At 36.1% G+C, this 25,039-nt stretch overlaps 1 protein-coding gene across 1 annotated transcript in view; it reads right to left on the bottom strand.

Moving 5' to 3' along the window:
• The window catches only part of PTPRR (protein tyrosine phosphatase receptor type R), a 292,728-nt gene extending 270,171 nt beyond the window's left edge, over positions 1-22,557 (bottom strand). Inside the window, exon 1 of the mRNA XM_023226530.1 lies at positions 22,082-22,557. Coding sequence (XP_023082298.1) covers positions 22,082-22,139 — 58 coding nt within the window. The 5' untranslated portion in view covers positions 22,140-22,557. The remainder of the gene's footprint in view (positions 1-22,081) is intronic.
• Positions 22,558-25,039: the final 2,482 nt, after the last annotated feature.

The raw sequence follows: 25,039 nt of genomic DNA on the forward strand, positions 1-25,039 counted from the left end.
GGCACATGTATACATATGTAGCAAATCTGCACGTTGTGCACATGTACCCTAGAACTTAAAGTATAATTAAAAATATGTATATATCCATGGGCCAAAGAGAAAGTCACAAGACAAATTAGAACATATTTTGAACTGAACTAAAATAAAAATACAACATATCATGATTTGTCGGATGCAGTTGAAACAGTGCTTAGAGAAAAAAATTATAACATTAAATGCTTATATTAGAATAGAAAAAAGGTCTCAAATCAAAAATGTAAGCTTCCTTTTTAAGAAACAAGAAAAAAAGAGTCAAATAAATGTATAGAAATTAAAAAGTTAAAAGTAGAAATCACTACATTGAAAATAGAAAAACAAGAGAGAAAAATGAATGAAACAAAAGCTAGTTCTTTGAAAAGATTAGTAAAATTGATAAAACTCTAGCAAGACTGGCAGAAACACAAATTTCTAATATCAAATGAAAGGAGGGATATCATTACAGACTCAGCAGACGTAAAAATGTATAAAAAGGAAAATAACAATCCTTTATACATAAATTCAACAATTTAGATAAAATGATAATTCCTTGAAAACCACAAATTATTGAAACTCACCAAGGATGAAATAAATAATCCAAATTGTGCTAAAATTGTAAAAGAAATGAAATTTCTACTTAAACCTTTTCTGAATAAAAATCTGCAGGATCAAATGGCATAATTAAAAATGTCTACCAAACATTTAAAGAAAAAGATAACATCAAATCTATATAATTTCTCCCAGAAAACAGAAGGGGGAACATTCACCAAAATCATTTGATGAAGCCACAATTACCCTGATAACAAAAGCAGATAGAGACAATCCTAAAAAAAAACAAAACAAAAAACAAAAAAAAACTATAGACCAATATTGCTCATGAACACAAATGTAAAAGTGCTCAACAAAATATTAGCAAATTGAATGCAGAAATATATAAAAAGACATATGCCACTACCAAATGGGGCTGATTTTCATGGGAATATAGGTCTGCTTCAGTATTTGAAAAATAATCTATATAACCCACCCTATTGACAGTCTAAAGAGGAAAAGTAATAGTCATATCAATTGATGAAAAAACTGTTTGATAAAATGCATGTCTATTCATAGTAAGAAAAAATTAAGTAACCTAGAAATAGAAGAGAATGTTCTCAACCTTATAAAAGGTACCTACACCAAACCCCACAGCAAACATTATGCTTAATAGTGAAAAGCTGAATGCTCCCCTTCTAAGACAAGGACAAGGCACCCATACCATTGCTATATAACCTTGTACTAAGAGTCCTAGTCAGTGCAATGAGACAAAGAAAAGGAGCAAAAGATATAAAACTGTTCTATTTGCAGATGACATTATTGTCTATGTAAAAAATCCCAAGGAATTTACCAAAATCTTCCTAGAACTGACAGGTGAGTTTAGCAAGGTCACACAATATAAAGGCAACCTACAAAACTCAATGGCATTTGTATAAGTTAGCAATGTATAATTAAAAAGTAAAAGTAAAAAAAAAAAGCTGACCCCAAAATAAAATACTTAGGTATATATCTAACAGAGCATGTATGATATATATATGAATGATACATACATATATGAGATACATACATATATGATATATGATACCTATATGATGTATGACACCTATATGATATATATGATACATACACATATGATATACATGCTGCATACATACATATACGATGTATATGATACACACATACACGGTACATAGGATACATACATATATGATATATGATGCGTACATATAAGATACATATGACACATACATATATGATACATACATGACATACACAACACACGACACATATACGATACATACATATACATGCATGATACATATATGATACGTACATACATATGGCACATGTATATGATACATACATATATATGACACATGTATATGATACATACATATATATGACACATGTATATGATACATACACATACACACAGAAAACTACAAAATGTTGAACAAAGAAATCAGAGATGATCTAAATAAAATATACTAACTATGTTCATGAATTAAAGACTCTACATAATGAAGATGTCAGTCATCTCCAATTAGAATCAAAATATCACTAGAATTTTTTGTAGATATAGATATGCTGATTCTAAAATTTACATAGAAAGGCAAAAGAAATAGCCAAAACAATTTTGAAAAAATAATAAAGTTGAAAAAATAATAAAGTTAAAAAAACTGCTCAATTCTAAACCTTACTATAAAGCTATAGTAATTGAGGTAGTAGTGTAGTATTGGCAAAGAAATAGACAAACAGATCAATGGTGAAAGACAGAGATTTCGTGCAGAAGCATGACATTGGATTCATACACCATACACAAAAGTGAATTAAAGATTTTCATATAAAATCAAAAACAATAAAACTACTAGAAGAAAACATAGGCAAAAACCTCCACAACATTAGTGTGGGCAGTGATTTTTTTTAATATGACCCCAAAAGCACAGGCAACTAAAGCAAAAACAGACAAATGGGATTGCATCAAACTAAAAAGTTTCTGCAGAGCAAAGGAAACAACAAAGTCAAGTGATAACCCATAGAATGGGAGAAAATATTTGCAAACCACACATCTGATAAGGGGTTAATATTAAAAGTACATAAGGAACTCAAACAATGTAATACCAAAAACATTAACCTAGTTAAAAAATGGGCAAAAGATTTGAACAGACATTTCTGAAAAGACGACTTACAAATTTCCAATAGGCACATGAAAATATGCTCAGCATCACTAATCATTAGGAAAATGCAAATTAAAGCCACAATGAGGTAACACCACACACCCGTTAGAATGGGTTTATCAAAAAAGATGACACTTAAGTTGGCCAGGATGGGAAGAAAGAGAAACTCTTGCACATTGTTGGTGGGAATGTAAATGAGTACAGGTGATTTCTTTTCCAAAATGCCTGGGACCAGATATGTTTTGAATTTTGAATTTTTTGGGATTTTGGAATATTTGCAGAATATATACCTATTGAGCATCCCTAAATTAAACGGTCCACAATTCAAAATACTCCAACAAGCATTCCCTTTGAGCATCATGTTGGTATGCAAAAAGTTTTCTATTTTGGAGAATTTAGGGTTTTGGATTTTTGGATTAGGGATCCTCAACCTGTAAAGTCATTATGGGAAATGGTATGGCGGTTCCTCAAAAAAGTAAAAATAGAACTACCATATGTTCCATCAATCCCACTTCTGGGTGTATATCTCCCCAAAATTAAAATCAATTGTCAAAGAGATGTCGGCACTCCCATGTTCACTGAAGCATTATTCACAATAGCCAAGATACAAAAACAACCTCAGTGTCCATCAATAGACAAATGGGTAAAAGAGCATGGTACTGCTATAAAAATAGCCATGTAGACCAATGGAACAGCATACAGAATCCAGAAATAAACCCAAATACTTACAGCCAAATGATCTTCGATAAAGCAAACAAAAACATAAAGTGGGGAAAGGATACTCTTTGCAAAAAGTGGTGCTGGGATAATTGGTTAGCCACGGGTAGAAGAATGAAACTGGATCCTCATCTCTCACTTTAAACAAAAATCAACTCAAGTTGGATTAAGGACTTAAATCTGAGACCTAAAACTAAAAATCCTAGAACATAATATTGGAAAAACCCTTCTAGATATCGTCTTAGGCAAGGATTTCATGGCTAAGAACCCAAAAGCAAATGCAATAAAAACAAAGATAAATAGCTGGGACTTAATTAAGAGCTTTTGCATGGCAAAAGGAACAGTCAGAAGAGTAAACAGACAACCCACAAAGTGGGAGAAAATCTTCATAATCTATTCTATTTTTAGTTTTTTTGAGGAACCTCTATACCATTTCCCATAATACATCTGACAAAGGACTAATATTCAGAATCTACACAAACTCAAACAAAATCAGCAAGAACAAAGCAAACATAAAACCAACATATGAAAAATGCTCAACATCACTAATGATCAGGGAAACAATCCCATAAAATTCCCATAAAAAAAAGTGGGCTAAGGACATGAATAGACAATTCTCAAAAGAAGGTATACAAATGGCCAACTAACATATGAAAAAATGCTCAACATTACTAATGATCAGGGAAATGCAAATCAAAACCACAATGCAATACCACCTCGCTTCTGCAAGAATGGCAATAATCAAAAAATCAAAAAATCAAAAAACAGTAGATGCTGGCATGGATGCAGTGATCAGGAAACACTTCTACACTGCTAGTGGGAATGTAAACTAGTACAGCCACTATGGAAAACAGTGTGGAGATCCTTAAAGAACTAAAAGCAGAACTACTATTTGATCCAGCAATCCCACTACTGGATATCTACCCAGAGAAAAAGAAGTCGTCATATGAAAAAGATACTTGCAAACACTTGTTTATGGCAGCACAGTTCGCAACTGCAAAATTGTGGAACCAGCCCAAATGCCCGTCAATCAACAAGTGGGTAAAGAGACTGAGATCTATATTTATGAGATACTGTGATCTATAATATATATAGATATCTATATATATGTATAGCTCTATCTATATATACAAACAATGGAATACTACTCAGCCATAAGCATGAATTAATGGCATTCGCAGCAACCTGGATGGTATTGGAGACTGTTATTCTAAGTAAAGTAACTTCAGAAATGAAAAACCAAACATCATATGTTCTCACTGATATGTGGGAGCTAAGCTATGAGGATGCAAAACCATAAGAATGATACAATGGACTTTGGGGACCAGGGAGAAGAGTGGGAGGGGGCAAAGGATAAAAGTCTACAAATAGGTTGCAGCGCATACTGCTTGGGTGATAGGTGCACAAAAATCTCACAGATCAGCACTAAAGAACTTACCCATGTAAGCAAACACCCCCTGTACCCCAATAACATATAGGAAAAAGAGAAAAGGTAGCATGTACATATAATGTAATACTATTCAGTCTTATAAAAAGAAGGAAATCCTAACCTTTGTGACAACATGGATGAATCTAGAGGACATTATACTGAGTGAAATAAGGTGGGTGCAGAAAGACAAATATCATATGATCTCACTTATATGTGGAATCTAGAGAAGTAGAGAGTAGAATGATGGTTACCAAAGGCTGGGACAGGGAATGGGGAAGGAATGGGGAGTTGCTGGTTAAAGGATATAAAGTTTAAGATAGACAGGAGAAGTAAATTTTGAGATATATTGCACAGCAGGGTGACTATAGTCAATAATTTATTGTGTACTTCAAAATATCTAAGACCATAAATTTGAAATGTCTCACCACAAAGATGCTAAACAAGTGAGGTGATAAATATGTTAATTGTCTTAATCATTCTACCCTGTATACATATATAAAAACATCACATTTTATCCCATATGTATAATTATGATCTGTCAGTTAAAAATATAAATCAAAAATAAAATAACTGCTAAATAAAATTTTAAAAATGAATTCAGAGAAAATATTACCATTTGATTTTTGATAAAGGTGCACAAACAATAAAGGATAGTCTTTTCAAAATTACATTTAAAGTATTAGACATCCATATGTAACAAAATGAACATTTACCTAAACTTCACACTTTATACAAAATTAACTAAAAAGGGTCATAGCTCTAAATGTGTAATGTATAAACTATAGAACTTTTAGAAGAAAACATAGAATAAAATCTTTATTACCTAAGGTTAGGCAAAGGTTTCTTAGACATGACATCAAAATCACAATCCACAGAGAAAAAGATAATCTGGATGACATCAGAATAAAAAGAAATTTGCTCTGTGAAAGATACTGTTGAGAAAGGGAGAAAGCTAGCTACAGAGTGGGAGAAAAATAATTACAAATCACATATCCAACAAAAGGCCTGTAACTGGAATGTATAAAGAACTCTCAAAACTCAACAATTAGAAAACAAACCAGTTTAAAAATGGGCTAAAGACTTGAACAAACACTTTATTAAAGAGGATACATGAATGGCAAATTAGCAAATGAAAGTATGTCCATTTCTATTAGCCAATATGAAAATGCATATTAAAAATTGTGATATGATATTAGAATTGGTAAAATGAAATGTACTAATACTAGGGAGGATCTGGAGCAACTAGAAGTCTCAGACCTTGCAGGTGAGAATGCAAAATGGCAAAGGCACTCTGGAAAATGGTTTGACAGTTTCTTGTAAAGGTAAACACATACTTACCATATGATATAACAATTTCACTTCTACATTCTTACCCTAGAGAAATAAAAATGTATATTCCCACAAATGTCTGTAAACAAATTTTATTAGCAAGTCTATTCATAATTGCCCCCAAATGGAAACAACTCTAACGTCCTTCAATGGTGGATGGATAGACAAACTATGATGCATCTAAACAATGTAGCACCACTCATCAGTAAAAAGAAATGAGCTATTGATCCACACAACTTGGATATAAAAGGAAGTAGGTTGAGTGAAAGAAGCCAGTCTCAAAAAGCCACTGTATTTTTCCACTATATGACATTCTCAAAAGACAAAAAATATAGTTACAAAATACAGATCAGTGGTTATCTGGGTAGAAGAGTTGGAGACAAAAAGGTAGTATGAAGTTTTTTGTGGTGATTGAACTGTTCTGTATCCAGACTGTGGTTGTGATTACATGAATCTATACATGTGTAAAAATGCATAGAACTATACACCAAAAAAGTCAATAGGTTATACATGTTTTGTAAGCTACTTTTTTCAAGCATAACTATATCAAACATATCTTTTCTCATCATTCAATTTAAGTCTTTTTCATAAGAAATATCATCGATGAATTTATAAAAAGTAGTGTCAGTGTTTTGGGAAGGGACAGAAAGCTAAATTTAATTGAAATGAGGACTGAGTGGGAGATAAAGTAGAAAGAAAATAAGTGGAAAAATCACATTTGGGTGTAATAAGAGAGTGACTATGTGTTACCAGGAAGGAAAGATAGGGTGAGGGATGTGTTTTTGGTTTCTTTTTAAGAAGGTAGAGATTTCGGCACATTTAATCCTCAAGGAGAAGGAGCCAGCTGAAAGGAGTGATTATATATAAGAGAAAGCAGCTGGAATAATTAGTAGACTGAACTCCCCCAGAAGATAGGAGGAGAGAGGACCCCACAGTACAGGCAGAGGAATGAGCCTTGGATTTGAGGAAGGTATTTATTTCATTATATGTAGCAGGGAGGGAGATTAGGGATGTTAATGGGTTTGATGTTGGAAGTTGAGAAAGTTAATGTTCTGATGGTGTCTGTATTTTCTGTGTAGAAGGAGATGAAGTCATCTCATAAGAGAGTGAGGATTAGGGAGGAAAGATGGAAGGTTCAGGAGACTGGAGAGGGATTGAAAGAGTTATTGTAAAGGAAGTTGATATGAAATACGTGGTAGGATTTCTCGTCTTCATTGAGAGTTCAGTGATAGTTTTTCCCACCTGTGAGGGATAGTGTCTCTTACAGAATGTTTAGTAAGTAGCTTGTCAAAGATACTAATCTGCATTTAAAAGTACTTTTATCATAAAAACAACATTTACATGAAAATGATCAGTGAGATTTGATGGTCATAAAATTGCACAATTGAAATGTCATTCTGGATATGACCTTGGTAGCCTCTGAAGAGATCTTTAACAAAGGAAAGAGAAATGAATGAAATTACAATGTTAAGTTAGAGTACATTATGATTAATTATTTCAAATTCAGTGTTGGTTATTCCTGCATGCATAAGGTAGAATGGCCTTGTATACACCCTCTCAGAATAAATCCTTGCATTGCAAGTACTTAAGTCAATGTCAATAAGTTGTGAAAGGAAAGAATAAAACAGTAGTCTCTAAAGAGACTTGAAAAAGTGAACAATCAGAAAAAGGCTTTTGCTGCGTAATCAGTTTTTGAAAAGACAATCATTGTTTTGTTAGGAATGTTAACGCCTTCTTCTCTAGAAAGGACATAAATGGATAGTATCAGGGGCTTCCCTTGGGAATTTCTGCGCAAGAAATGATTAGGCTCCCATTTATTTGATTTGTTAACACCTCTCAGGAAAATTAAAAATACGTAGTGGTACCAATAAAAGTTCTTTTGGGAAAAATGCCTATTTAGTATTGAGAAAGGAAAAAAACATGCTTTTGATTAAGAGGAAAGAATTAAGAAATAAATGAGGGACCTAGATTCTAATTTAAATGATCTCCCAACTTCTCTCTTCCCATCTATGTTAGCTCACCCCAATGAGCCTCAGACTTCTCATCAGAAAATGTAGCTGGTTCTTGCATATCTACAACTAGTTTAGAAATATACTTCAGTAAAAAAGAAGCCACCATTCAGTTAGACAGATTTTGCACGGTTCTGATGTTTTTCCTAAAGAAATAAGTTTTCCATAAATACTATAAAAGACCCTTTGGGAACTTATAGAAGCAGGGATTTCCAGAAATTATACCCTGGGATGTAATGAGGCTAGTATTAAAACTATTGTTTAGTTGTTCTATCATTCTATTGGTAACGTTAACAAGAGATAACCAGAATATTAATCTCCAGTTAAAAGTGTCAACAGTAATAACACTAAACCCCACTGATAAACATTACAGCTTTCCCAAAATATGACAACCAAGGTTAGTTAGGATAATCTCCAAAATATAACACATGCTATATACAAAGCTGGTTTTATAGAATTCAGTTTCTGTGCCTGTTATGTTCCAACAATATATGCACATGTATGTATATATTTGTATGTACACATATTGTTTTGTTTTGTATCCTGACACCAAATAACAAATTTGACAAAAATATTTATCCTTAAACCAGCCATTTTGTTATAAAAAGTTTTCTTTACAAAAATCAGAGTTTCTATAAGATGACAATAATTAATTTTGCCAAAATTATAAACGAACATGGAGCCAAAAAACGCTTGGATAAACTTATCATTAAAAGAACACTTCCAAGGCTGGTCCCAATGCAGTGGTGTTTACAACTAATTGACCACAAGCAGTTGCAGATTTCTTTGTTCCTTCTCCGCTCCTAATCCTTCAACTGACTAGCCTTAAAGAAAAGTAAAAAAAAAAAAAAAAAAAAAAATTTAACACGTCCTTCCAGGACTGGTTTTTCTAAGATCCAGTCTATGCACTGGCTACTAAGATGTGAAAACATAATTCTACCAGGAAGTGTTGACATTCTTTAATAGTATTTAAACTCTCCACATATTTGACCAGTGATGTGTCCAATATATCTATAATAAAAATAAAGAAACCAATAGCAAAGTAGTTGTCCTATTTTTATAGTACTCGCTCTAATTTCCTCTATTCTGAATCTAAGGAATGATTTTTAATCACCCTGTAAAGTTTCCTGTTTTTTTCACATTTCTCAAAATATTCTATTAGAAAAAGCAGCTCCTCCTTCCACTCTCAGCCCAGCATAAATACTCTGGATATCCCTTACTTCTTCTCCCTGTTTATCCATTGAAAGTTGAGCTGAACAGTGTAAAACTCTATTTGGGAGTCACAGAATTGACAGCCGTTTCAGAAAAAATCCATTGTCTGCTATATGCTGGTGGTAAAATTGCAATGAAAGGGGTTCATGTTTCCTGATTTTTGCCCAGCTTTAATATAATTATTTTTCATTTGATAAATATCTATTACAGAGTGGAACATAATACAATTAAAACAGTACCTTGGGACAATGTGACTAGACATAAGTCATGAAGAAAGAATGAGCATTAAGACCTCCAGCCTCGGACTCTGCTGGAAGAAGTGAAATGTGTGCCAGCTGAGGTACAGCAATCAGATGTCCCCCAGTTTCTGAAGTCCTGAGTCAAAGGATACTGAGAGGAGAGGTTGACAGGAGTGAATGCTACTATATATTAAATGTTATACAGCCATTTAGAGAGGACTATCAAACTACACCCTCTGGGGAAAGGCAGACGGGAGAAAAATGCTCGTATGTCTAGAAAGCTAAGACTGCAGAAATCACAGGAATTCGGTTCCGTATGCACTCACTGAATAATGAATTAGTACATTTAGAAGTTAATTTTATACGTCATTCATTGTTATACAAAAAGCTAAAATATAGTTGTTTTCAAATCATTATAAAGATGAGAAACTATCTCCATTGTTTTCGTAGGAGAGTTCTCCAGACGACTTAAAAACTGGGCTCCAATTTTAAGACAAGGGGAAAAAAAGTGTCTGTTTTAAGAATAATTCTCATAGCAGAATAGGAATTATACTAAAGCACAGCAAAATGAACATTAGAACACATAAATATTAAAGTCTCACCATAGTAATGATACTACAGAGATATAAATGCTCATATATTAAGGGAAGAGGAAAGTGGGTGTATTAGTCCATTCTCACGCGGTTAATAAAGCCATACCAGAGACTGGGTAATTTATAAAGAAAAAGAAGTGTAATTGACTCACAGTTCCGCATGGCTGGGAAGGCCTCAGAAAACTTACAATCATGGCAGGAGAAGCAAACACATCGTTTCTCACACGGCAGCAGGCGAGAGAATGAGTGCTCAGCGAAGGGGCGGGGGGGAGGTCCCTTATAAAACCATCCGATCTCGTGAGAACTAACTCACTACCACAAGAACCGGATAGAGGAAACCGCCCATGATTCAATTTTCTCCACCTGGTCCCTCCCACAACAGGTGGGGATTATGAGAACTACAATTCAGGATGAGATTTGGGCGAGGACACAGCCAAACCATATCAATAGGGAAAAAGGTTTGTAGTTGGCCACTTGAAGAGATCCCTGTCCGGGTCTCCTTTGCCTGAATTTAGGGATTTGAGGGGCACTTGGTAGACCCTTTCAACAGTGTTATTCCATCTTGTTCTAGCTCCTTCATCCACCATTTGAAATTAATGGCACTGGGCTAAGGCTGGGCTTTCTAATGATTCTTTGAAAAATGAAAATTAAGGAAGGGCCATATAATTAACAGCTGTTCTTATCTGAAGTAGATCAGTGTGGCACAGCCTTTCTGAGAGGAGATCTCTCCTGGAATAGGAAGCAGGAACTACCCAGTTTAGCTGAGGGTGGAGAAGAAAGAGAAAATTGGAGGTTGAAGCTCAGATTAGAAACATAGCTCCCAAGGGTAAACTTCAAGACATGAAGGCCTGGTGGAGGCAGGATGTGAGGGCGCTGCCAGCAGTGAGAGCTGATGCTGCATGGGGAGGTATTGGGCACCAGAGGCACAAGACAGGCCTGGACTGGCAGGAATTGATCGTGCACCTACTGGAAATTTGCTGCAGACTCAGCAAAACTTAACCCAAGGGGAGACAGGACACCTGATTCCCTAATTGCATGTGTAAGAATTCTTATTTCACAAAGTACATGCCCTCCCCTACCACACACACACCAAAGATATGTGGACAGGATTTTCAAATTGGAGTATGCAAATTGTGCACAGGCATGAAGAATCACTTTCCAGATCCTCAACTTTTATATATGTATTTTTCTAAAATTTATCTGCTTAAGAATGTACCTATAGTCAGGGACACATTTCATGCTGGCACTCCAGAACAAAGCTTCTCACCAAACTTTACAAAAGAAGGGTACACCTTTCACTTAATCTGAACTGAATCCTTCCATCAGGGTAGAAAAACTTCTTCAGGTCTCCACTCAAAGGAACAAAACAAAATATTAGTGTAAGCAAAGCCTCTTTTAATCAGGGCCCCCTTCACATAAACTCATTGTAGGATTTCGAACTTTCCCTGTCTAATACACATTTCTCTAAGACTGAAAGTCAGCATCAGAAGTGGAGTGTTTTGGCCTTTGTTGGATGTTGTCGTTTCATGTAGTCTGTAGAGTAGGGTAGCAGGAGTGATGATACCTCATGTCCTACCCAATCCCTGAGACTGACAGATACTGTGTCAGAAGAAACGTTGCCCATGGTGGCAGTGACTCTGGTGGTTAGAGGTTTTCTTATATACTTGTTTTGAAAGCAGCATTTAGTTTCTTCAACATGAACTTGCTAATTATGAGCATTTAAAAATTTATAAGATGAAGGTTACTAGTATTTTAAAATTTGGGATATGCTTATTTGATTTTCATAGCATGCACTCTTCACAAATGAAGGTTTTAGAGTGATTTTTAAATATAGGCCAATAGTCAATGTGTACCATTTTGGTTTTCATATTTTCTGTTCATTGGTCTTATATTCCAGCTATAGGAAATACAGGACCAATGAAAGTTTTTACATGTTAATATGATAACGCCTACAACTACTAATATTGAATATATTCAGTGTTCCAAGTTCCATGCTGCAGGGCCTTATACATTAGCTTTTTAAATGGCAGAAGATAGGATTCAGACTAAGGTAGTCAGATCCTAGAGCCCAAACTTTTTTGTTTTTATTATACTACATGAGTTAATATTTTTGTTGTTTCCGAAGTACAAGCATGCCATTTCAAAACATTTTTCAATTCTAAAAGGTAAGACAGTTATCTTACAAAAGTACCTTGGGTAGAATTTAGCACACCACAGGGATTTAGGAAATATTCATTTGTTATCTCCTTCCTGTCTCAAAAGGAAATCTATTTGTCTATTCCATATGAAATCCAATGCTTGTCTTGAGAGGAAGACTTTTTATTATATTTTTGTAGCTTCAGTTAATGCTCAGATTTAGGAGTTACAAATAACATGATAAAATTTATAATTTAAGCACTCTAAATATCAGACATTCCCAGCTTGAGGAAATAAATCCAAAGTAACCAATGAATGCCTGATGGGAAATCCTGATGCTGTAGAGATACAGAGGTGCCCAGCAATGCCAAGAGCCATGTCCAAATGCCCAAGGGGACCAGGCTTGTGAGGACTCATGAGAATTGCCCTAGTGAGCTTCTCAAATGTCATGGAATTTTCAGAGGCACTGAAACAGCTGCCGGATGTGTCTCTGGATTTGCATAGAGAAGGGAAGCATCATGAAAAAGTTTCTGTAACTGAATTCTGAGTTTTCTTGTGAACTACGGGTCTCCAAGGGAGTCAATCTGGAGCTATAAATAATAGGTCACCTGAGGTAAAATCAGCAGAGAGAAAAGTCCTGGAAAAGCAGGGTCAGCTGAGTAGCCTGGGTTTTAGGGGAGTGGTGAGTAGTTCCATGAATAGGTTGTGGCTGCATGTGACCTTTTCCATTATGTTCTTCCCATATCCATGCTCCTCCTTCTGTCCCTTTACATTCAAACAGCCCTGTCTTGGCTGGTATCTGCAGAACCACAGGCAGCCTTCCTCATAGACCTGCAGCCCAATGGCCTAGAAGTTCCATGGGCTACAAACGGTAAGTAGGAGAGTATCAGTTGGTCAATAGAGAAGAAGGATGGCCAGAGGAGTAGACAACAGATGGGAAGCCTAGAGACCTATGAGCAACATCCCTGGTCCATGCTTGAACTTTCCACCCTTTGTGGGTTCCTTAGAGGGACTAATTAGGAAGATGTATCCTAGGACAAGTCTAGACCACCTGCTAAGCAAGGCAGTGCAGTAGGAACTAGACATTTCAGATTTATGATATTTATGCAAATGTTACACATTTTCAGTCACAATCAGGCATATCCAAGAGAAATTTGTATTTCACATTCATTTAAGTAGAACTTGCTGAAGACATGATGCTAGAATTCATGTTTAGATAAAACTTTTAGGAAAGGCATTGGGAGAGATATCTGCGGGGAGGTAGATATTTTAGAGCTTCATAGTTCACTACAAACCTGCACATATGGTCAGGCTCCTGCCTATAGCATACAGATGAAAACTATCAAGAAAAGGCTCAACTGAAAATAAAAGCACTCAGAACTCAAAATCTATCTAGGTGTGTATGCTTACTCAGTATTGGCATAAACATAAAAAGAACAAGAAATTCCTCCAAGGTACAAGTTAACCATATATCATCTCCTTAGTCTAATCACATAATGCCTAACACCTCTATGACACTAAGACTGCAGGTTTGGATATATTATCCCACTTAACTCTCAACTACTATGGAATTCTGCTAAAAAGTTATCTAGAAACATGACATTTCCACTTGTTTAAATTTTCTCTTTTCTTCTATTTAAGCTACTTTATTTTCTTCAGGGAGAATTTTAAAAATACTGCCTTGAGTCAAGAAGACAAAGAAAGTAAATTGCTTATTATTTGAAAGCCATACCTTTACATTCATGGATTGATGGTCTTTCAACCTAACTCACTATGATACTATGTTTGATCATTTTTCCCAGGTAAGTGAAAGTCACCCAGCGATGAACTGATTCTGTGCACTTATTGCTTCCTTTTCTCTCCAGTATGCCTCAGGAATTGGATCATTAGTACAGTAAAATAGCTGTAGAGTCTTGCTCTGTACATAGTGTTGTACAGGCCAGTGAATCACTGTGAGATGCTTTTACTCTGTGCTCATTTAGTGCTCCTTTCCAAAGAATAGTAGTTTAGGACTGCCTGAGGTCAGTCTTCTCATTTAAGTCAGAAAATGGACATTGCTTTAGATCTGAAAAAAAAGGAAATGAAATAGGAAAAAATAATTCATGTCCCCAGTGAACTTGGCATTTGCTTCAGTGCAACTAGACATAGATCTAGACTGCTGCATAATATAAACAGTTTTGCTTTGCTGTTGGTCCATGTGGCTGCAATTTTAATGGACATTAACATTTTAATATATTAAAATCAAATGAGATTTGATTATGAGGAAAGTTTATGCAGTCATTATGAATAAAAATGATTTATATGGAAAGTGCTAATGTTCACGATATAAATTTGCTAATTGTCTTTCTGTGGCAGATATCATTACTATAGTAGGCACTTATAGCTACATTATATGGTACAGAAGCATTAGAAAATTTGATCTTAAAATAATATTTTAGCATTACATTTTTCTTTTTCAAAACTACTAACATCCCTCATGTTGGGAAACATCAATGCTACTCTAAATGTGTCAGCATTTGTAAATGCCTTGAAGATGAAAAATGCACTCATGGGCCAAGTAGAATCTTTCAAATCCCCTTTTAAAGGAAAAATGGCTTTCACTAGCTTTTGAATTTGACTCACAGAACAACTTGTATGATTTAACAATAAACTTACCATAAAATATAACATCCATGTTATCTCTAATACTAATGGCAATGAATGGGCTTTTGATTTTTGATCTGATCATCTCACACAAAGTGATTTTTAAATAATTCACAAAATAGTCTCCATTCCTCAGGTGTAAGAATGTCTTCTACAAGAAAAAACACGTGGGATCCAAAAACTTTATGATTCCGTAAAGACCATATACACATAAAATGAGAGAGAAAAATGTATACAACCACTCAAATATTCAGACATGTTGTATGATGATTTGGTTTTTATTTCAGAGAGAAAAGGAGGGTTGAATTATTTTTGGTCTTGATTTATTGAAGCCATTGTCTCACACTCTCACCTGGTTTTGAATGTGTAAATGTCTTATATTTGCTCTAGGTAGATAATAACCAATTAGTAATCAGGGTTAGGAGTTCCGGGTCCATTCTTTAGTGGACAACTATCATACTATGTTGTTTATCTAACTCTCTGAGCTCTTTAAATTAAAAAAAATTAATCTCATTCTATTCTTAAGTAGTACTGGAAAATCATGCAAGAATGTCTAGACATCTAGAAAGAGTTCAGCATACAAGTACACTACAAATAATATCATGCCCATGGGACACAAACTTATCTTATGGACTATATTTAAATAGAAATTTTTCTGTCCCATCTCCATTTCCTTGTTGTCAATAAGTGTAAATTGCATTAAGAGAACAGTAGTAAAGTCAATTATCTTCTTTATGGTCATGAAGATGACATATAATCTCTTGGTCAATGTAAATTAATTTATCATAATTCATTTTACCAAATATATTTAATATATGTATTCATTAATTGAATACTTACTGATGTCATATTAGGCAACCAGCATAGTTCTAGGGAATAAGTATATAGAAATAAAGCTGCAATTGTGTTACTGTTCTCCAAAAACTTCAGTATACAGGTTAAGTACATTGACAGAGGAATATACAGGTTTGAAAAGGGAAAAGTAGGAGAGCTACTTGAATGAGGTGAGGCAATCAAGAAAAGAAGATTCTCGAAGTGGGCTATGCCTGATCAATATTTGAAGTTGGAGAAAGAGTCATCTAAATAAGGAAACAGAGTATTGGTATTTAAGAGAAGTAGAACAGTACATGAAATGATTCAAGACATGGCAAACTAAAGGAAATTTTGTCTTGGTTTGACATTAGTGTGCAAAGGAGGGCATGATGAAAAGATCTCATCACAAAAGACTTTGCCTTGAGTTTGGAGTTTATTCTAAAAGAAAAGGAGATAGCTGTATTGAAGAATTTTATGGAGAAAGAATATGATCAGGTATGCTTTTAAGAGTTTCACATCTGACATTATTATAAAGAATAAATTTAATAGGAGGTCATCACAAAATATTATGTGAGAAATAAGGATCAGTCCCAAGGCAGTGACATGAACATGGAGAGTAGAGACCTTATGAGAAGAGTTGGTAACCTTTAAGATGAAAGTAGCAAAGGGAGGATCTAGGATGAATTATTCGTTTCAGACCTGGGTCATTGTGAGGAATCCTGGTGTTATTCACAATATTAGGGAATATTTATAAGAGTAATTGTGATGAGAAGTATTGAGTAAAAACAGTTGAATATAAGATTATTGTGGGGTCAGGCACTGTGGCTCACACCTGTAATCCCAGCACTCTCTGAGGTTGAGGCAGGATGATTGCTTGAGCCCAGGAAGTCGAGGCTGCAGGGAACCATGATTGCACCGCTGCACTCCAGCTTGGGCGACAGAGTGAGGCCCTGTCTCTAACAACAATAACAACAAAAAGATTACTATGGAATATACAATGACCTCTAGGTAATTTTAAATATAGAACCAGAGTTCAGGAGAGATAACTGAAATGGAAATGTGGTTTTTGGAATCTTTGACATCCATGTCTGAGTATAATTATCCAGGGAGATTGTATACAGAGAAAAATAACAAAAAATCAATGACAAGATGTATGTAGAGAGCACTGACCGTTAAATAATACACAGCAGAAGACCTAAAAGTACAAACTGAGAAATGGCTAGAAAGATAAGAGGGAAGCTAGGGAGTAATGACTGTCTGTGGAAGTCAAGTGAGGAAAAATTTTAAAATTTGGAAAGGGGTCAAAATAGATGAGTACCATGGAAATGCATTGATAACAAGAATGTACATTATAATGACCTATTTAATTATGTTCAACCATAGGATGATAGGATGAGGACTGAAGTTGATAGAGAAGTAAGTAGGTGAGAAATAAAGAAGAAAAGGCTGAATATGCATAATGCATCCCAGAATTTTTACAAGGTGTTAGGCAGGATGTGATTTTCAATGGAATGTGTGAGGTGCTATTCTATTGGAGGTGCTAGAAATATGTCATTTCAAATATACATATTCCTATGTCTCTTAAGTACCAAAGAAGCAAATCGGTTTTTTCTAGTGCATTGGACTCTCTGTTTGTAAATTTGCTGATCCCTGTAGCCATTCCTACATGTACAAGGCATTTCACTGAGAACTGAAAATATAACCAACCAGCAAAGTATTTAGGCTGCACAACATCTGGCAATCAGTTTGAAAGACTTTTTTCACTGAGTTGATTAGTAGCTCTGGTCTAACACAAACCCATCCTTTATTGCCCTTCAGTTCACAATGACAGCAAAATCTGTTAGAGATAGTATGTTTTGGGGGCATGTGAGGCAGCATGAGTTTTGGACAAAGGAGCTCCATTTAAGTCCATTCTGGAAGTGGCAAAGTTGACTATGTGTGTTTTTTCTGGGTGTTAAGAAGATATTAAATGCAAAAAGAAGAGACCAGAAATATCAGTGTATCGTTATTTATTTAACATATTTATTTAATTTTTAGAAAGATTTTATGTCAGGAACTGCCCCCAGGTACTAAGTAGCCCAGGATCTCCAATATACGTAACAATAAACAAAACAGGCAAAAATATGTGCCCTAAACGGGCTTACATTTTAATACAGAGAGGGGAAACTACAATAAACAAAAGTAAAATAAATTGTATGTTAAGTGGTGAAGACCTCTGGGGAAAAAATAGTTAAGCAGGGAAAGGGTGCTAGAATTTTTATCTAGGTGATGGGTGGAAGGGAAGATGAAATATGAAATAGGATAACCCCACTAAGAAGGTAATATTTAATTAAAGACCTAAAATTATTGTGGGATTAAGTTATGGAGATACCTGGAGAAAGAAAAAAGCAAAAGAATATGAAAGGGTTAGTGCCCGGCATCTTCTAGAAACAGAAGGATAAATATGGCTAGAAAGAGATTAAAAAAAGAAGAAAGTAGTGAGAGATAATATCATAGAAATAATGTGAAGAGAGACTCTAGACCATTGTAAGGTCTATATTGAGTGATTTTCAATAGGAAAAACAAATTCTGGAGTTCTAAGGAACATCTTAAAATCTTAAAATATATCATTTACCTGTTAGTCTATCCTTTCTTTTGAGGGTGGTACTTCTGCAAATCACCTCCTAGATCTTCTTGGCACCACCACAGAATACCTTTCTTCTCAGAGACTAGAGAAATTGACTATGCACTTCTCTGAGAGTGAAGAGATAGTTTCAGGAGATACACTGAAGGCAGTCTTTGTGCCATTCAAAAAGGCTGATAGTGAGAGCAACACGGAAATTTGAAAGAACCTTTTCCAGAACTCAAAGAGAAAGCAATGGATTGAAATCAGTTTCTGTATTTTGTTAGCAAAACATTCCCTAGGAAAAAGAAAGCTTTCACATGAGAATTTTTAATATATCTCAAAAATGTACTCTTTTGCAACTAAAATACAACCCTATAAATAATATCTCCTCAAATGGAATATGCTTCCTTGGACAAAGAAAGAGGAGAAATGCTGAAGAAAATAAGCTCTGTGGATCTCCCACATAATATTTTTTTACCATTCATATTATTGTGATGGCTTTTAATTGCCTTCTTGAATATTCCTGAAGTGGTATTTTCAACTGGAGTTTATATATTAAACTGGTTCACAGAAAGAGTAAAGAATAAGGACAGTTAGGTAAAAAGTATTTCACACCACTAACTTAATCAATGGTGGCCTCACCTATTGTGGAACCAGTGTATAATTTTATACAGTATGCAGCCATGGATCTGGAAACCTGGGCTTTTATCCTGACTATGCTATTAACTACCATTTTAATACTCTAGATCTTCATTTTCTCACCTGTAAAATAAGCAGTTGAATGGACAATAACCACAGCTTCCTTGTTAGGCGATCTATAAAAATCGGCTGCCATTCGTAGAGTTGTGTCCAGCTTCTCTAACAAGAACCAAGCTTAGTAATCCTTTAGTGTTAATTTACCCAGAGATGCCACTTACACAGCACTGTACCCACTCCTCATTTTCCCCCCACAACTATCATAGACCACATACTTCTCCCTAGCCAGAATTCAGCGTCATAATCTTCTTTTTTCCCCCGACAGTGTCTTAGGCAACCATAACCAAAATGATGGGAGATGGCACTCAAGTTGCAAGCAATTTGCTACTTATCATTAGGGGCATGGTTATATTGAAGGCAACAGTTCCTAGTATAGCTAAAAAGAACACTTACATCCCATCAACCCTTTCCTCCCATCTCTAAAGCATTATAAGACGTCATCAGTTCCACCAGCATAAAGCAGTTGCTGATACCCCGGGCATAACCAAAATGGATCAATTAGCTTTACAATTAAAGAGACGTAAATGTATAGAATTCATTTCCCTTCTTTATGAAGTCAGTCTCTGTCCTGAGAGAAAAGTCTTCCACAAAAGTAACAAACTCACACCTTCAACAAGTAGAAATATTAATGATTTCTTGATCTTTGTCATCCTGTCCACTTATTTTGTTAATCTCCAAATGTATAGAAGCTTAGACCAAGGAGCTATGTTTGTTTCAGTTCTGATGAAAAGCCCTAACAATGTCATTAGATAACTGTGATAAATTTTAATCTGACGACAGCTTGTGACCCACAAATTGCGTTTAAAATTAAAATGCATTTAAAATAAAACTGGCAAGAGAACTATAATATTAAACTTGCAATCCACTGTGATAAAACACCAATATATTTCACCATATTAAATATGAATACAATAAATATTTAGCATCTTGCAATTGAAATATAAAAATGCCCTTAAATGCATTGTCTTATTAAATTAAAATTGGTTGATTAATCTTACTTTTTATCTTTGTTTTGCAGTTAAAAAGTTGAAGTAGAGATGGATTGGATTGGCTTTGGTAATATGCCCTATGGCAGAACTCCAGGTATAATCTAGGGCTACAAGCTTTTAGGTTTCTCATTTGATGAGCAAAAGTCCTCTATTTTTCTCATCCCAAATATTCATCTACAGTAAATGAAGACATGTTTTTCACATGCTTAAGTTTATTTATAACTTTTAAGATATAATTACTCAAGATGTATTAAATGTGATCTTTAAACTTTTTTATATGTTAGTTTTGAAAAAAATGACTACACTGATATTGTTGGCAGACCAACTAAATCATTGCTAACTTAGTAAGAATTGAGATTTTTCTGTAATGAATGTTTGTATCAGTCTATTATTAAGCAATACTATAAATGAAACTCAACCCAATGTGTATGTTTTTGTCCCACATTTCAGCATTGAAGAATTGTATGTGGTAATAAAAGAACTCACTACAGCTGTTTGCAAATAATTTAATAATCAAGTCATAGCTATTTTCTGGTTTTCAAAATGTACCAAAGAACTATTGAAAACCCCACAATATAACATCATAATTATAACAATTAACATGTGTATTTAATAATAGCTTTAATAATCCTATGCATTACTTGCTCAAAAGATTCATGATACATTTAAATAATAGCATTAGCTGGAATAAGAAAGAACCATATTTCACTCCCACTATTGCACACAGAGAATAAAACTCGCCCACTCTTTTAAAAAAGATACCACAAGGATTGTAATTTCAAACAATTATTTTTACTCATTACCCCTAGAACATAGCATACACTCAGCAAATGTTGGTTGAAGGAATGAATGGATATGTGTGATTGGATGAGAAGCACACTCTGAGAAAATGCCTAGTCTCTGGTTGTTACAGGACTACTGCATGGACAACTGCTGTCACAGTAGGGATTTTAAAATATCTCTGCCATATTTTATTTCGGTTCATGTGTGTGTGACAATGATAAGGAATTCAGCCCAGCAAGTCCTCTGCATAAAATAGAGGTGCTATGTATCCAAAAAGCAGGGACACCACATATAATATCTCTCAGGTACTTCTCAAGGTTTGCTTCCACATGAGACTTGATATTGATTCTGGTGCCTCAAATCTATTTATATTTGGGAGCAGTCTCATTGTTACTCTTGGTTATACCTTATCAAATCTGTCCTAGGGACAGTGCCTACCCCAGGGTTGGAACTGTAATTTTTATTTTTATTTATTTATTTTTTAGTGCCAGTGGACGCTAGCCATGGTGCTGAAAGAGACAAGAGGATTCTATTTGAAACCTTTCCTTCCTCTTATTGGTTTAGAAATTTCGAGTGACAAGAGCAGGGGCCAAAGGAGCCTGGAGCAGCATCACTAATGTGAACCATGTATTTCGATCTTTTGGGCGGAGATGTGGTCCATCAGGTTACAGCCAATGCCTTCCTATGAGCGCTCGCTAGACTAAGAGACCTTATGAATGTAGCCGCTGCAGTAGAAAAGCTTACATCCAGCAGAATGTCTTGTCCCTCTCCTGAAAAATTGACAGTTAAGTGCATAGCCTAGAAACAAGAGCAGGGAATCTAGACGGAGGGGAGGCGAAGTGGGGAGCAAACCTGCATTCATACTGAAAATGTTCACTAGTTTCATATAAGGTAAAGACAAATCAAGATCTAATTTTAGCTTAAGTTTTCGGCCTCAGTTTTCCAACAGGTGTACGACTCCCTCACCCCTTTCCTGTTAGGTACTGTCCTGCTTTACCTTTTTAGAAAGGCTTTCTTCGCAAGGCAAGCTTTTCCTAGAGTCCTTAAGCATGTGCAGTTTCCCATCTCATGCACAGCTCCGGCTCTACGCCTGGCAACCCCTTACCTGCAGTGTGAAGATTAAGGAGCAGGCACAGCGCAGGGAAGCCGACTGCTCTCCACATAGTGTTTGCATTGAGAGGTGGAGAAGAAACTCCACCACGACCCCTCTTCAGGTAAAATACTATTAGAAAGAGCCACCGCCAAGGGTCTTTAGTCTCCGGGATTCGTTCGCAGGTCCTCGCCTGGGGTTTGCAGAGCAGTCAGTCTGTGGCGCCGACAGAAACCAGCACCGGCTTCAACCTCCCTAAGAGAGGGAGAGAGGAAGAAGAGTAGGAGGTTGCGGGCAAGGGGAACAGAAGCGCTCAGAGGCGGCAAATGCCTGGCCTTCTGGACGCCCAGAAGCCAAGGCGGAGACGGCAGGGTGGACTCCGCGCCAGCCCAGCAGCCCAGCAGCAGCGCCGCGGCTACTGAGCATGCCCAGCGCCGGCCCTCACTAGGCACGGGAGTTTCAAAGTGAAATTCCGCTTCTCCGGGTCTTAGAGGCGGCTTGGAACAGAGTAGGCTCCATCGCTGGGGTGGTGGTGGTGAGGGGTGGGGGAAGGAGGAAGTGCGGGGGAGGCGCTTGCTGTGGTTACTAGGGACCCAGCGTCCATCAAAAATCCGAGGGTGGGGTGTAGCTGAGTGAGAGTAGATGGGGGTATGACCAGAGACGCCAGAGGAGGGAGCTGATGACAGTGTCAACCATGCCACCCACCGTACTCTTTCCCCAAATCTTGATTTACAAGTGGACCGAGCCACTGCCTAGAATTGGCGTTTGCAGATTGACCAGCTTCCCAGGACTCGCCTACGGGAATAGAGGTGTCTTCCACTACTGAGCATTCTGGCTGCTTGGGGGAAGCGTTCCCAAGGCAGCTTGCTTGGTGTAAGCAGTAACCATGTATCTCGCCGGCGCCTTCGTCCTTCCTACAGCTTCCCCCTCTTTGCTTCTCTTTCCACTCTTTCCAGCTCAATCCCTGTATTTAAACTTTCTTCTGACTCAAGTCCTCACAGTGTGACAGAAAGAAGTGAGACGATACTTTTAGACTAGTAGAATATATCCATGTGATTGAAGCAAAAGAAGACATCTTTTTGTTTTGTGGAGGTAATTATCTTTAGTTTCCCTTGTACTCTTTACGGTGAAAGATAATAGATCACTTCAGTGCCGGGACTCATCCGGCCCAGCTCTGTGGGTCTAGGGAGGCTACCACAGTCTGCCTAATGTAGATGGTTTTTTTTATCCCCCCCATCTAAGTCTTTGGAGTGTGGAAAGCGTTATTAGTCATGGCTAATTGCCGCTAGTCAAGTCAAGAAGTCCCTCAGCTAGACTTCTCTCTTTTAACTATCCCAGGGCCACTGCCCTTTCTGCCTCTGTGTCTTCATGGATGTTGTTGCCTCTTTCCTATTTTCCTCCACTTGCATCACCACCACACTAGAGTTTTTGAAGGTGTAATGTTGGTCTCACTTTTCCAGAAAGCCCTAACTCTAACTAACTCTAGATTACAGTGATCTTTCTCTTCCATAACACTTGTTTAGCAGTGCCTCATATTATTCTTTCAGACAGTTCATTTATCTGTGGTTTGTTTTACAGCACATTGAAGGCTCCATAAGAACTGCTGAATTCTGGATTCCATTAAATTGAATAAAGTTATCCTAGCCAAATAATTGGGGCTAACAAGTGCTCATTGAGTTGAGCTGCACATCTCATTCAGTGCTTTCTTTCTCCATCCTCTGTGAATTGAGACAACTAATGAGAAATAGGCTATCCACCAGAGCTTAAATTAGGTGGGACCTTGCAAGATCAGAAAGCCCAGACGGTACCATTTATTTCTTTTATGATTTATGTCATCTTCAGCTCTGAGAGCAAGGCCAGGAAGCACTCCAACAAGTGAAAGAGGGAGACAATGAGATGTATTTTTAATAACTTGACAGGCCTTCTCTGCTGAAAATAGAGACATATGCAGTCCCTCTCTAGCAAGTGCTCCACCCCCATTCCCCCATGCATGTGGCACACTCCGTTTCTGTGGCATTATCATTTCACCCCAAACCACTCTAAGCTGCAACCTCTTCTCCTATTCCTGATTCACTGTCCTCCATTTTACTTTTCTATTTACGTATCACTTTCTAACAAACCAAAATAATTACTTATAAAATCCATTGTTTAGTATCTATTTCCTTACTCCCCCAAAAATGGAATTTGAACTCCAATGGTGAAGAACTTTGATGATTTTATTAATTGATACATTCCCAACTCCGTAGAACAATGCCTCATGCAAAATAGATACTCAAAAATGAATGAAAATAATAGTTGATAAAGTTCAATACTGACAATTAACTCTTTGAAATTCTTACTGAATCAAACTTTGAGATAATTTATTTAGCAGTCTGTAAAGCTTAGAAGAGTAACTCTTCTCGTCTAACATCTGGTACTAGAACTGCTGCAGGGCTGGAGGTTGGGGAAAAATAATTGTATCCCACTTACAATAGGTCTACTATTCTTATTTTCTTGTTTCCTAAAATAACTAACTATCAAACTTACATAGGTCTCCAAGAATAAAATGTACTTACTTATGGTAATGAAACAATGCTGCAGTAATGTTCTTAACCCCTTCCTTTTCCACAGATAATTCCAACATTTATTGGTAGGGCATTTAAAATTTCCATGATTATAATTGACTATGACTTTGCCAAAAAGCATCCTGCTGGCAATGTATTTTGCCCAGGGCTACAGGTAGCTGAATTATTAAACTATGCATGAAAATTCCTTTAGCAGCAAAATTTTCCAATTTCCAGTTTGGCTGGATATATCATTAGAATAGTAAGTTCAGCATGGTAAAAATAACCCTGAGTGGGCTGTAATTTTGGTGACTAGACATTCATTATTAATTTACCTAAAAATGATAAAGTAACAAAAAAGGTCATATGCCTATGTGAGTCAATGTAATATCATACTTGTAATGGCTTCAATTCACTTTTTCACTAATTG

The sequence above is a fragment of the Piliocolobus tephrosceles genome, chromosome 10 (assembly GCF_002776525.5).
Source record: "Piliocolobus tephrosceles isolate RC106 chromosome 10, ASM277652v3, whole genome shotgun sequence".
In the NCBI taxonomy this organism is placed as follows: domain Eukaryota; kingdom Metazoa; phylum Chordata; class Mammalia; order Primates; family Cercopithecidae; genus Piliocolobus; species Piliocolobus tephrosceles.